This window comes from Schistocerca americana, chromosome 2, assembly GCF_021461395.2.
Source record: "Schistocerca americana isolate TAMUIC-IGC-003095 chromosome 2, iqSchAmer2.1, whole genome shotgun sequence".
Classification (NCBI taxonomy): Eukaryota; Metazoa; Arthropoda; class Insecta; order Orthoptera; family Acrididae; genus Schistocerca; species Schistocerca americana.
Window position 1 is genome coordinate 706,205,733 of NC_060120.1, and position 14,956 is coordinate 706,220,688.

At 39.8% G+C, this 14,956-nt stretch overlaps 1 protein-coding gene across 2 annotated transcripts in view; it reads left to right on the forward strand.

Moving 5' to 3' along the window:
• Positions 1 to 14,956, forward strand: part of LOC124593702 (vitamin K-dependent gamma-carboxylase) — a 71,378-nt gene that overhangs the window by 44,053 nt on the left and 12,369 nt on the right. For both annotated transcript variants that reach the window (XM_047132007.1, XM_047132008.1), the window contains exons 6-7: positions 1,180 to 1,323; positions 1,595 to 1,728. In XM_047132007.1, coding sequence (XP_046987963.1) covers positions 1,180 to 1,323; positions 1,595 to 1,728 — 278 coding nt within the window. The remainder of the gene's footprint in view (positions 1 to 1,179; positions 1,324 to 1,594; positions 1,729 to 14,956) is intronic.

Consider the following 14,956-nt stretch of genomic DNA (forward strand, 5'->3'; position numbering starts at 1 on the left):
AATTTCAAAAGTTGCTCACTGTGTGTGGGGTTTGAATAGAAACAATTGGGAATGCCATTTTTCAGCCACATGTCACAAATGTGTTCCTCTATTACACAAAACCTGGTAGATTGCAACAGATTACATACATAAAGAGAACATCAAATACCAACTTTTGGATATGGATTTATTTAATTTATTCATTGGCACTATGTCAGTAGTTTGGGGTCATTGATAATTACATGGAATGTGTAAAACTTCTTAAATGAAATAAAATGAAAACAACAGCAAAAACACTGATGATAATGATCATACACATATAGTTTTAGAATTTACTTCATTTTACGTCTGTTTAGTAACAGGAAAGAGAACAGGGAAGATGTCAGTCACAACCCATTTACAGGTGCCATCACAGCATTTGCTTGGAATAATTTGGGAAAACTGAGGCAAAATCTAGTTAAAAATGGTTACTCTATGAGAAATCTAAATAAACATTTTGTTTCAGTGCTCTGTACATTTAATCATGCTCTGGTATTATGTTGTTGAGTCGTAAGCTAAATTTAATTCGCTTCCTGTAATTCCTCCATTGCGTTGCAAGTTTCCTCAGCTGCAATGACATTTGTGATCCTGCACTCCATTCAGGTCGACTTCTGCCAGTTATTGTTATGAGTTTCAATGCTCTTTCATATCACACTACTTCAACATGTTAGTGAAAAATTCTACTGCTCTAATCTTCTGATATGTGATTTTACCTTGTTTCCACAAGTGATTATTCAGTTTTAAGGATTTTTGCAAAATGAAAAGTACTGACAGGTTTGAGATGTTGAATATGCTCAGCTGTCAGGGACATTCTTTTGGTGACTGTTTTGAAAGATTGTGAAATGAGCTGAATGCAATGGAAATTATTTCATGAAGTTTAAGAAAAAGTAGAAGGATGAAAAATTTTCACAGTATCTCATATTTACTGAAAGGGTAAACAACATCCTCTATACTATGTATTGTTATGTCACATGGAGGCACTACTTTTTGGCTCCAGTATTTCTCTAGGTTCAAGAAATTGTTAAGTCGTTAACTAGAAAATCTTTGATCCAGTATCAAAGTAGGATTTGGCATGTGTATATGACTGGACTTTTAATGCTATGTGACTTTAGTGAACCTTTTTATCACAGTGCTTACATCCAATATATTTTCCTTTCCTAGGAATGTTTCCATATGTATGCTTGGCAACTATGCCAATATTCTGCTATCCTGATTGGCCAAAAACCTGTAATTTAAACATCAAAAAGTTACTGTGGAGCCGCTCATTATCAAAGACTAAGTTGGAGGAGAAGAAGCTAAAGAATTGTAAGTTTTGATTTTAACTTGCGAAATTCCTAATGAAATAAAAATAATTTAATACTTTTGAAGCCAATAACATTAGTTTATTATTAATATATTCATAAGGAAACCTAGATTGAGGACAGATTCAAAGTACATTTTGAATGAATATTTGTGAGTACTATTGAGTACACAAACTCTGAATTTTATTATATTCTTACAATGTATACAGGAAAATGCATCCTAAAACTGTGTTGTCATTGGTATTTATTAAAGTATGTTTTTCTTCTTTTTTCAGTTAAGTCTCATCAGCAGTCAGCTGTCCCAGCACAAACACTTTCACTTACTTGGAAACACAGTTTTGTTGCCACATTGCTCATTTCATACACTGGCGTGCAGGTTTTCTTACCTTATTCTCATTTTATAACAAAGGTGACTGAAGTGAATTTCAGAATACAATGGTTCATATTAAACTAATAATAATAATAATAATAATAATAATGAAAATAATAATAAGTTGTTTGACATCAAATGATTTTGTGTGTTTTCAAAAGCTGCATATCAACATTACAAATTCATTTTTCTAATTGCATCATGAGCTTATGATTGCTTTTCAGTGTACATAAATATTATCTCCCTGTTCATTTATTCTATAGAGGTGCAATATATTCCAATAGTATGACATAGAAATTACTTAATATTCTGTGGGACATAGTACAAACAAAAAAGAGGCATCTTACTTAGTATTCACCAGAACATATTTTTACTTACATGAGTGTTTTATTCTGTGTCAAATAGTGGTACTTTTCCAAAGAACAAAATGGTTACTGGTAAGTAGCTTTCTAAGGTAAACTTACAACTTTGGGACTGGAAGGCTTACGACTGCACAAGGCAATAAATTTCCTACTTTGATTGCTGCATCCACACAGTCCTGTCTTGTTAGTATGGTATTTCTTTCTGGTTATTGTATTATGTTGCTGTAGATTAAAGTTCATTTACTTCTGGTGCCACAGATGCTGTGCAACATCAGTACCTTGTATTTTAATGAAAGCCCTCTTAGTTTATGTGCCAACAAAGTGTCAGTCATTGAATGTGACAGGAAGAGGCAAAATGACTCTGGGGTAGGATTTTACTTATGCAACAAAATAGTAAGAAAAGGAACTGACTGGGTACTGGGTAAGGTAACTTACCTTGGGTCATTGTACCTAGTCAGTTCCTTTTCTTACTATTTTGTTGTGTAATTAAACTTCTACCACAGTGTCATTTTGCCTCTTCCCGTCAAATTCCTTGACTAACATTTTGTTGGTGCATAAACTAAGAGGGCCTTCAATAAAATACTCCACTATTTCATTCATAACACTGCTGCAGCAGTTCTCTAAGTCATAATAAACTTTATATTTGCAGACAACAAACATATCATCTGCATATGTAACTATTTCAGGACTAAGAGAACAGTTTGAAACAAACTAGTATTCTTCTTTTGGGTACCTTCTAGTTATCAGATACTACAATCATTTCACATGCTCTCAGTCTATATTAAAAGCAATTAACATTACTCAGTCATAGACCTTAGTAGAATACGTGTCGAAGATATGTTTGAGGCAGCTGGTGTGGTAATGCACGAACAAAAATTCATTATTGCCTCACATTATTGAACTCCTAACTAATGAGATAGTATTTATAGAAAAAAATTAATTCTTTAATACTGCAGTTGTCCAAACATAAACAGCATAAAATTATAATTGTAGATGACATTAACACGTAAAAAAAATGGCAAAGGAAAAATGTGAGTCACATGGTTAATTTCCTGAAGCCAGTGAACTACTACTGTCTGAATAAAAAGCCCCTAGACTAAATGCGTGTTGTGATAACATAATTAGTAATGTACACAGAGACGCTCTTGAATGTGGTGGGTGCTACAGAATTATAGTTGGAGTCACAAACAATAGCGGTTGGGTTTAGACTAGTTTTGCGCAACTACTTCATGCATACTCCGACAGCCAGTGAGCGATCAGTAATATTCAGAGCGCTCTGCTGTGAATGCCATAGCTAATGCAAGCATTAAATGTTATGATAGTGAGCTGTTTGCTGAATTTTTATTCCATTTGTCGTGAGCTGTCATGGCTGATGTTAGTGGTAAGTGATACATTCCAGAAGCAAGTGAGAGACATAATTTGCAGGATATATGCTTTCTTCAAGCGGAAAGCATGCGAATGCACATACAGCAGCTGTCACTTGGAATTGTCAGCAACACTATCCTTATCTGTGCCTCAACATGTGCGAACCGCCATCATTCGTGGATTGGCCTGTAGTAGTATCAGATCATCCAGGACTATGGCTTAAAATGGAAAATTCGGCTCCTTATACCACAGAAAAGACAAGCCATATATAGAATTCTGTGCGAAGCTAGTGACAGACACACACACCCACACCCACCCACCAACACACCCACCCACCCACCCACACACTTCCCTCAAGTACTAAATTGCTGATACCTTGATATCTCAGAATGAGTCCTATCAATTGATTCCTTCTTTAGTCAAGTTATGCCAACAATTCCTTTTCTCCCCAATGATGTTCACTACCTCCTCATTGGCTACATGATCTACCCATCTAATCTTCAGCATTCTTCTGCAGCACCACATTACAGCAGTTTCTATTCTCTTCATGTCTGAACTGTTTATTGTCCGTGTTTTACTCCCATTTAAAGATACACTCCAGATAAATACCTTCAGAAAAGATTTCGTATCACTTAAATCTATATTGAACATTAACAAATTTCTTTTCTTTAGAAACATTTTTCTTTCCATTGTCAGTCTACATTTTATATCCTCTCTACTTCAGCCACCATCACATATTTTACTGCCTAAATAGCAAAACTCATCTACTGCTTTTAGTGTCCCGTTTCCTAAAGTAATTCTGTCAGCATTGCCTGATTTAATTGGACAGAATTTCATTACTCTTGTTTTGCTTTTGTTATTCTTCATCTTTTATCTTCCTTTCAAGACGCTGTCCATTCTGTTCAACTGTTCTTCCAAGTCCTTTGCTGTCGCTGACAGAATTACAGTGTCATCAGCAATCCTCAAAGTTTTTATTCCTTCTCCTGCATCCCTTCTCTACCAGTGCTTCCCTTTCATGCCCGTTGACTCTTATAACTACTCACTTGTTTCTGTACAAGTTGTATACAACCTTTTGCTCCCTATATTTTACCCATGCTACCTTCAGAATTTCAAAGAATGTATTCCATTTGACAGTCAGAAGCTTTCTCCAAGTCTGCAAAAGCTGTAAATGTAGATTTACCTTTCCATAACAGATCATATAAGATAACTTATATGGTCAGTATTACCTTGGATGTTCCTACATTTCTCAGGAATCCAAACTGCTCTTCCCTGAGGTCAGCTTGTAATGGTTTTCCATTGTTTTGTAAATTATTCATGTTAGTATTTTGCAACCATGATTTATTAAACTGATAGTTCCGTATTGTTCACACCTGCCAGCTCCTGCTTTCTTTGGAACTGGAATTATTACATTCTTCTTGAAGTTGAAGGGCATTTCAGCTGTCTCATACATCTTGGATACCAGTGGAATAGTTTCGTTATGGCTGGCTCTCCCAAGGATATCAGTAGTTCTCAGGGAATATCGTCTACTCCAGGGGCCTTGTCTCAACTTAGGTCTTTCAGTGCACTGTGAAATTCTTCATGCAGTATCATATCTGCTATCTCACCTTCATCTACATCCCCTTCTCTTTCTATAATATTGCCTTCAAGTACATTTTGCTTGTATAGCCCTTCTATATGCTCCTTCCACTTTTCAGCTTTCCCTTCTTTGCCTAGCACTGGCTTCCCAGATGAGCTCTTGATATTCATACAGCTGCTTTTCAATTCTCCATCATCTCTTTAATTTTCCTGTAGGTGGTATCTATCTGTTCCCCAGTTATTTTTGTTTTCGTATCCTTAAATTTATCCTCTAGCCATTCCTGCTTAGCCATTTTGCATTTGCTGTCAATCTCATTTTTTAAACATTTTTGTCCCCTTTTGTCTCCTTCATTTGCAGCATTTGTATATTATTGATGGCCCAGCATCGAAATCTGTAGCCATTTGCAGAAGGGTTGCACTTCTGTCACATTGAACAATTCTTTTCAGTCATCGTTGGTCCTGTTCTTGCAGGATCTTTTTCTGGCCACAGTGATGTCAGGGATTTGATTCTTACCGGATTCCTGGTATTCATGGTACACTCATGAAATGGTCATACAGGAAAATCCCCACTTCATTGCTACCTTGGAGATGCTGTGTCAGCCGGCCGAAGTGGCCGCGCGGTTCTGGGCACTGCAGTTTGGAACCGCGAGACCGCTACGGTCGCGGGTTCGAATCCTGCCTCGGGCATCGATGTGTGTGATGTCCTTAGGTTAGTTAGGTTTAAGTAGTTCTAAGTTCTAGGGGACTGATGACCTCAGAAGTTGAGTCCCATAGTGCTCAGAGCCATTTGAACCATTTTGATGCTGTGTCCTATCACTCATGTGCTGACTGTAACACCACGTTCAAACTCACTTAAATCTGCTATTGTAGCAGCAGTAACCAATCTAACAATTGCGCCAGACACTTGTTGTCTTATATAGGCTCTGCCGACTGCAGCACTGCATTCTGCCTGTTTACATATTTCTGTATTTGAATATGCATGCCTATACTGGTTTGTTTGGTGCTTCAGTGTATTATGCTCTGTGCAGAATTATACCAGGCAGCTTCTTTCATTTCATATCCACCTACTATTTTTTCCTTTTCTTCCTTTTTCTATTATTGAGTTCCAGTCCCCCATCACAATTAAAATTTCCCTATCAGAATAATTTCTTTTATCTCTCATACTTTTTTCAGTCTCTTCATCACCTGCAAAGCTCATTGGTATAAACCTGCACTGCTGTGGTGACTGCTGGCTTCATGTCTATGTTTGCTATGATAATGGGTTCACTATACTGTTCATAGTAGGCTACCCGCCTTCCTGTTTCTTATTCATTGTTCGATCTATTCCAGCATTACTCCTATTTGATTTTGTATTTATAATGCTGTATTCACCTGACCAGAAGTCTTGTTCGTCCACCCGCAGAACTTCACTAATCCCCACCATACCTAACTTCAATCTACACATTTCCCTTTTGAAATTTTCTAACATACCTGCCCTGTTGAGGGATCAAACATTTCACACTCCAACCCATAGATTCCCAAAAAGAAATTTCACTCCGCAGCGGAGTCTGCACTGATATGAAACTTCTTGGCAAATTAAAACTGTGTGCTGGACCGAGACTCGAACTCGGGACCTTTACCTTTCGCAGGCAAATGCTTTTCTGACAGAACCTTCCCAGCACGACTCATGCCCTGTCCTCACAGCTTTACTTCCACCAGTATCTCATCTCTTACCTTCCAAACGTCACAGAAGCTCTCCTGCAAACCTTGCAAGACTAGCACTCCTGGAAGAAAGGATACTGTGGAGACATGGCTTAGCGACAGCCTGGAGATGTTTCCAGAATGAAATTTTCACTCTGCTGCAGAGTGTACGCTGATACGGAACTTCCTGGACCGACTGTGGCTAAGCTGTGCCATCACAATATCCTTTCTTCCAGGAGTGCTAGTCTTGCAAGGTTCACAGGAGAGAGTCTGTATCTGTTCTTTCAGGAGTCCTAGTTCTGCATGTTTTGCAGGAGAGCTCCTGAGAAGTCTGGAAGGTAGGAGATAAGATACTGGCAGAAGTAGAGCTGTGAGAACAGGTTGTGGGTTGTGCTGGGGTAGATCAGTTGGTAAAGCACTTGCTGGTGAATGGCAAAGATCGCGAGTTTGAGTCTCGGTCCGGCATGTAGATTTCCTAATGATAACTTTCTCTTGAGTAGCCCCTGCCCAGAGACCAGAATGGAGGATTATTTTACCATCCAAGAGATGCCATGATCAATTAACTACAAAATAGACATGCAGGTGCTTGGGAAAAAAAATGGCTGTAGTTTTCCCTTGCTTTCAGCTGTTCAAAATACCAGCACAGCAAGGCCATGTTGTTTAACATTATAAAACCAGTTCGGTCAATCATACAGACTGTTACCTGTGCAACTACTGAAAAGGCTGTTGCCCTTCCGTAGGAATAACACTTTTGTATGGCCTCTCAACAGTTACACTCCATTGTGGTTGCACCTACTGTATGACTAATTGTACCATTTGGGCACACAAGCCACCCCACCATGGCAAGGTCCAGAGTTGATGATAAACCAGTTGGTTTCATTAGATGGATAATAATAAAGCAATTGATAAAATGCTTTTCCATGTTCCTCACACATATTAGGCATATGATAGAGAAGATGTGGCCCATTTTAACCAAATGATAATGTAGTAATGTTACACAGAAGCAGCAGTGTACCAACTAGTGGTACATTCTGCAACTTAATAAACTCAGGATAATATGAGGGTGGTTTGAAAAGTTCTTGGAATGGAATGGAAAAAAAGTACTTACATCACTGAAACTTTTTTTATTTTTCAATGTAGTCTCCTTGTAGATTAGTGCGCTTGGTCCAGTGATGTTCCAGCGCCTTGATCCCATCTCGAAAATGAGTTTCCTCCAGGCCTGCAAAATATTTGTCAACTTCGGCTATTAATTCTTTGTTTGAAGTGAATATTCATCTACCAAGAAAAATTTTCATATTTGGGAAGAGATGGAAGTCTGACAGAGCCATATCAGGTGAATAAGGTGTGTGTGGCAACAATTCATACCTTATTTCATGTAATTTTGCCATGGCGATGGCACATGTATACGGGTGTGCATTGTCTTGATGAAAGATGACTTTCTTCCTTGCTAAACCTAACCTTTTTTCATATATCTTTAGTTGCAATTTGTCCTGGAGGTTAGCATAGTATTCTCCAGTAAGTTTTGCCCAGTGGGGAGATAATCTACAAACAGAATCCCCTTCACATCCCAGAACACTGATGCCATGACCTTTCCCGCTGAAGGAACTGTCTTTGCTTTCTTCGGTGGCGGAGAATCAGCAAGTTTCCACTGCTTCGACTGTTGTTTTGTGTCTGGGGCATAGCAGTGCACCCAGGTTTCATCTGTGTTCACAAACTGACACAAAAAATCTTGTTTGTTTCTCCTAAAACGGGCCAAACATTGTTCCAATATGTCCATTCTCATGTGTTTTTGATCCAGCGTCAAGAGCCATGGCACCCATCTTGAAGATAATTTTTTCATTTCTAATTCTTCAGTTAAAATGTGATATACCCTTTCAGATGACATATGGAAACCATGAGTAATTTCACACACTTTCAATCAGTGATCCTCCATGATCATTTTGTGCACTTTTGAAATTATTTCTGGAGTAGTGACACATCTTGGCCAACCACTGCACAAATCATCATCTAAGCTCTCCCGATCAAATTTAAATTCATTTGTCCACTTGGCAACAGTTGAATATGAAGAAGTAGAGTCCCACAATGTATTCTGGAAATCAGCATGATGAAAGTCCTTTGCTTTCATACCTGTCTTTACGAAATACTTTATCACTGCTCAAATCTTGATTTTTTTCCATCTTTGCAAATCACTACATGGGAACAACAACAGAGCCATGTGACCACTACAGCTCTCCTCCAAGAGCACTGATGTGGCAACAGCCCAATGAGTATGCTGTGAAAAACTCATTGTGGTAGTGCTCACCTCTCATGGTGATTCCAAGAACTTTTCAAACCACCCTTGTACTAAACATTCTGAAAGATAAATCTCATAGAAGTGACAGGGACAAGGAAAAGTATATAAATATGAGAAACTCTACAGATCCCAAATCATAATTGCGTAGTGCAGTGCAATTGATAAGTGTATATTAAATTTTTCAACATAAATGTAAAGCAGCTTAGAATGTTATTAAAAGGGAAATTAATAATTTCAATAAAGAAAACAGCATCCCTATTAACTGTTTTGTAAATAGTGCCAGCAGCACCACCCCTCTCTGTGATTCTACCTTAGATGCAAAAGCCCTGCTCACTCTTGCAAAACAGATAGGAAGTTAGGAATTTACTTAGACCCTAATCACTTTAAATATCATTTACAAATGGGTAAACAAACCAAAAATATCCCAAAACAGAATACAATTTTTCCATCATAAAGTTATGTTTCCTATGTATGAAAAAAGGTGATAAAAACTCCCAAATGACTATAGACCCATTTGAATGGTACCACTCATATCAAACATATAGCGAACGGCACGTATAAACATATATATAACCGTTCCATAAAGTTTTGGGTGGACTGCCACATGTCAGTAACTTGCTGCCACAATATTCTGGTACAGAGTCTTCTTCGCCATCTTCAGGTGTATACTGGCAACAGTACACTGACCTCCACTATCATAAACTCTGCTAGAGCCTGTGTGGTGTCCCCAGTTGTTCATGAACATGTGTAGCTTGAATGCTTGCACTTTCGCTGGAAGTCTATTCACCTCATCAATGACAGAATTCCATGATGAATCCAGCTGCAAACCACCACGGCCATCAACTGGTTTCAACCCAGCACGTGGAAGAAACTCACGGGAAAGAGGATAGATAGATAGATAGAGAGAGAGAGAGAGAGATGTTCACTTTGTGTTCTGCCCAGGACACATTTTTGGATACTCACCATTTCTGCTGTTCGCATTTTTCCCATTTGGCTTTTTGTATAATTCAGCTGATCAATGCTAAGTTCAAGTGATTAAGACTTTTAAACTTTTTTAAATGAACAAAAAATGGTGCCTTAATTTTTATAGTGTCACAGAAACATCTCATGCCTATGTGACCAATTATCAAAAGTATTTTAGGACTAATACATAAAAGTGCGTAATTCTTGTTCACTATGGACATATTGCAATAGTGCAACTGTTGAAACTGAAAGCATTTTATAATGATTTAACTGCATCCAGATGCTTTTATAGGCATTTATTTGTCCATTATCACATTTCAAGATGTCTGAGAATCCCATCTTCATTTAAGTGTGAACAACATTGTTTCTTTACTAACGGTGTTGCAGGATTTTGCAATGGAAGTTTTTAAGACAACTATTGTAAAAAATTGTAAGTAAAGAAACAGTGCCTCTGACATTTAAATAAATGTAAATATATCTAAAGGAGGGAGTGAATGTAAAATGAATGTACTCTCAAAAATACATGCTTTGAGGTATAATTTGTTGATGTGGCAGGTGGGGAAAGGGCTGCCATTTATATCGGAGCATTACCACGTAAACTATAATGTCACGGGTGATGTTGGTACAAGCAAGGTAGACTGTCGATCAACCATTGGAACCTGAGTGAACTTAATACGACTAAACCACACTGCATGAAATCTCCCTCAAACAATATTTATGTTAACTTTATTGATCACAGCCACAGGAGTTCTGAGCTTGCAACTGAAAATAACGTAACATGCAGGGAATAAAACATCAGAGTTAACTATGCACAATCTCATTCCAGCATGGAGGATACAAAAAGAATAGAAAGTATAATCAAAGAATAACAAAACATAAACACACACACACACATATAAAACACAGTGCCTCTGGTGGCTGGCACAAAATGTTTGATGGCGCTATTGTTTCTAAACACACGTACATAACACACGTGATACAACACTGTGTAAAACAGCGCAATGTTGCCACATCAGCCTCCGTGGTGGAAGTGGAGCATTATTCTGAATAGCAGGCTGGACAGTGGACACAGGAACCAGATCTTGAAGTATGTGTTGGTAGGTCTGCTGCTGTTGTAATCTGCACTGGCAGCTGTGAAGGTAGTGATGAGGCAGCTGTTGGGTGAGGCCATAGTCCTGGAAACTTTGGTATTGTTGCTTTGTGGAGGTTGTCAGCCGGTTTAACATCACCTACAGAAACGGTGGTCGCCTTTCCACTAATTGAAATGTAATTTGTTTTGTCTCCCCTTGCAACTGCATGGTGGGATCCTAAGTATAGTGGCTACAATAATGGTTTGATTCCTTCTGCATGTAACATGACATGTGAATAGGTTATCAAGTCTTGATGCACACAGGTGGTTGCTGTATCGTGTCTGTGAGGCTGGTGTCTGTGGATTTGGGCCACATGCTCTTGCAGTTGGTGTAGGGATTCTGGCTGATCATCCCTTGGTTGTGGCAGAGCATTTGTTTCCATGAATTATCCTGGAAACCTCAACATGTCACTGTACCCAGTTCTGCCAAAGAAGCATCTAGATCTGGTTTGAAAGTGTTTCTGAGGTTAAGTAGTAACATTAGAAGGGCCTTGGTCCACTCAGTGTTGTGGCACATTAGTGCTGCCTTAAGTGAGCGATGCCATCTCTTAACCATCCTGTTACTGGCTGGGTGATAGCTCATCGTTTTGTGGTGAGTTGGGCCACAAAACTTCTCGATGTTTTGTGGTGAGTTAGGTCACAAATCAAACCACAAAACTTTTGATTTGTCTGAACTGGTTGTATTCAAATTGTTATCCTCTGTCTGTCATGACATATAATGGGTAGCCAAAGTGTGACACTCAATACAACATGAATGCAAAAGCCACAGTGTCCACTGGTGCAGCTACTGGCCAGCAGGTGTAAAGATCTATCATTTTAAGTATGTTGGCTGTCGGACAATGGCAATGGATCAGTGATGTCAATTTGGACATGAGTGAAAAGGGCGTTGTGACCAGAAAGTTCCCTATTGGTTACTGGCATGTGGTGGTGTCTTGCTACATTGGCATTTAAGGCAACACCTCCCCCATTCATGGAGGTCATTCTGCATACCCATCCGCAAGTAGAGATTTGTCACTAGACGTTTTGTCGATCAAATACCAGATTGGCACAAGTTTTGTAGCATATTGAAGACATCCCTTCTGAAGGAAATTGATAGGAATGGCCATGGTTTTGACATGGTCATGTCGCAGTACATCTTGACATCACTCCCTGGAATGGATAAATTGTGGATCCAATGCTAATATTCCTGCTGATAAAAGTCCTTGTTGTTCTTGACCTGATTGTTGAGCAACGGCAAGTGTGGTATAACTGATTGTGCTAGAAATTCTTCTGACCCAAGACGAACAACTGGTCACCATGTTGTCAATGTTGAAGATGTGCCAGATGTCTGTGCTGAATTGTGAGATGTGTTGCCAAGGTGAACAGTTTGTATTGTTCTGGCAAAAGTCATAAGTTAGCGATATGTGATCGGTGTAGGTGATAAAGCTTCTAGTTTCCAGGTGAGGGCTGAGGTATTTCATGGACTCATAAATGGCCAGAAGTTCTCTGTCATAGGCACTCCACAGCTTTTCTGAGGGCGATAGTTTGCGCAAGAAAAACATGAGTGGTTGCCGTGTGTCACTACATCACTGTTGCGATGTTGCACTGATCACCATCTGGCTAGCGTCAACCAATAGTGCCAAAGGTGCAGTGGGCTCAGAGTGTGCCAGTAGTGTGGAATCTGCGATGCTCTTTCAGGTTGCTTCAAATGCCACACAAATGCTATCAGTCCACGTTATAGGTGAGTTATCCTTGTTCTTGGGGCTGGAGAGTACTGCAATTAATGGTTCCTGTAACTCAGTAGAGTGTGGCAAGTGACAACAATAAACATTTAACATACTAAGGAGTTGATGCAACTCCTTGGCCATAATTGTGGTGAAATCCGTAAGATGGCTTTCACCTTCTCTGGCAGTGGTAGCAATCCTGCTGCTGTTATCCTATACCCTAGGAAATCTACTTGGGGCTCCTGAAGACACATTTGATGGTGTTCAGGGTGATGCTGTAGTGTTCCAACCACTTAAACAATTCCATTAAATGCTACCAATGTTGCTCTGCCAATGACAAAGAAACTAAAATTTCGTCCAGGTAAGCGAAAGCAGAAGTTGGGTCCTGTAGCACTGAGTCAGTGAAGCATTGCCACGTTTGAGCAGTGTTCCTGAGCCCAAAGTCATAAACAGGTCAAAAGGAGTGATGATCAGTGTCTTGGAAATGTCTCATTCAGCTACAGGGATATGTATGTATGCTTTTTCACAGTCCAGGATGCAAAAAATAATTGCACCACTCAGCGCATAGTTATAGTCATGTAACAATGACACTGGGTATCTGTCCAGCATAGTTCTGGCATTCAGGGCTCTGTAGTCACCACAAAGCCACCATGCACCACAGTTTTTCAGGACCAAATGTAGTGATGAGGACTAGGGGCTGTTGGAAGGCCACATTACACCTTCACAAATCATACTGTCTAACTCTGCTTTTGCAGTTTTAAGACGATCTGGAGCCAAATGTCATGATCTACAGGATGTGGGGGACCGTTGATCGGCTGTGTTAGTGTACAGTGTCATGCCCTGCCTTCTTAGGCACTCGGGATGTCATGTCAAGAGCCAGAAATCCATTCAGCAGCTCCACATGTTCGCCATCCACCACCTGCATTACTTTGGCAGTATGGATGGATGCGTTCCACCAAAAACCAGTTGCTGTTGAGCCTGTGGTGTTGTCAACTAGGCATGAGTACTTCATGTCCGGCAGTAATTATAATGGGTAAGGAAGTCTTCCCTGATGATAGGTTCAGCGGCATCTGCAATGGTAAAATCCTGTGCAAAGTCTCATCATAAAACCAGGTCTTGTTCCAAGCACAGAGTGCTGTACATTGTTATGACTGAATTGTTTACAGTGGTCAGACAGAATAATGTGGGTAGCCACTTCCTGTGCAACATAGCCCATGGGTAAATGGACAAATAAGATCCAGTGTCTATTAAATTTTTCCAGCTGGACCGCCGATCACTAACAGACAGGCATGGAACTCTTATTGGCAATCAGAGGAGGCGCCAACGTCCTGCTGCCTTTTGGGTAAATACACAGGGTTGTGAATGTGCACACTTGCTCCCTGAATTTCTCGTGACAGCAGCAGATACCGTGCTGCCCAGGTTCAGTTGTGGAAGAGGTCATTGATGAACCTGCTGCACAAGCACCAACACTATTGATTCTGGCTTCTGTCACTGCTCAGATTGCATTGAGATAGCAGTTCACCAATCTGCTGCATCAGTAGACATACCTTGGCCACCAAGGCCTCATAATCTGCTTGTGAAACACTTGGCATCATGCTAGTGCACTGCGCAGTGATTGCGCTCACAGGAGCCAGTGTCATTGTGTCCTGGGTTTGTCTGCCATCTCTGCTAATATGGCCAAGGGTGTGTCAGACTGTGACACTATAATTGCCTTGACAGGTGCTGGCAAATGGCTGCTTCATGTTGTGAGCAGTAAGCTGTCCAGAACGGTTGGCATGTCTACTTTGCTTCTTAGGTGCCACAAGTACTGTGAAGGCTTTCAGTCTCCAGTATCTTCTTGAGTGATAACCTGACAGTTTCATTCTTCGACAGATTCATTCTTCCTGCACTGCTGACACTTGTCAGATCAATTCTGCTTTAAGCTGGTCATAGGAGTTAGCCTCTGTTGGCGAAGTAATTATATCTTGCGCTTCCGTGTCATACTAGTGATCTAATTGGCTTTCTACCAGCGCAAACTTGGTAGCATGTACCAAAATTCCAGAATAGAAAAAACTGTCCTCCATCTGTGCAAATCACAAAACTGGCTTGTGTGGCCAGAAAGGTGCTATCCTTACAGATATTCATGACACAGTGGGGTTTGTTCAGTCATTTTGAAAATATCTTCTGTAAGCGCTCGTTAATCCAATGATACTATGCA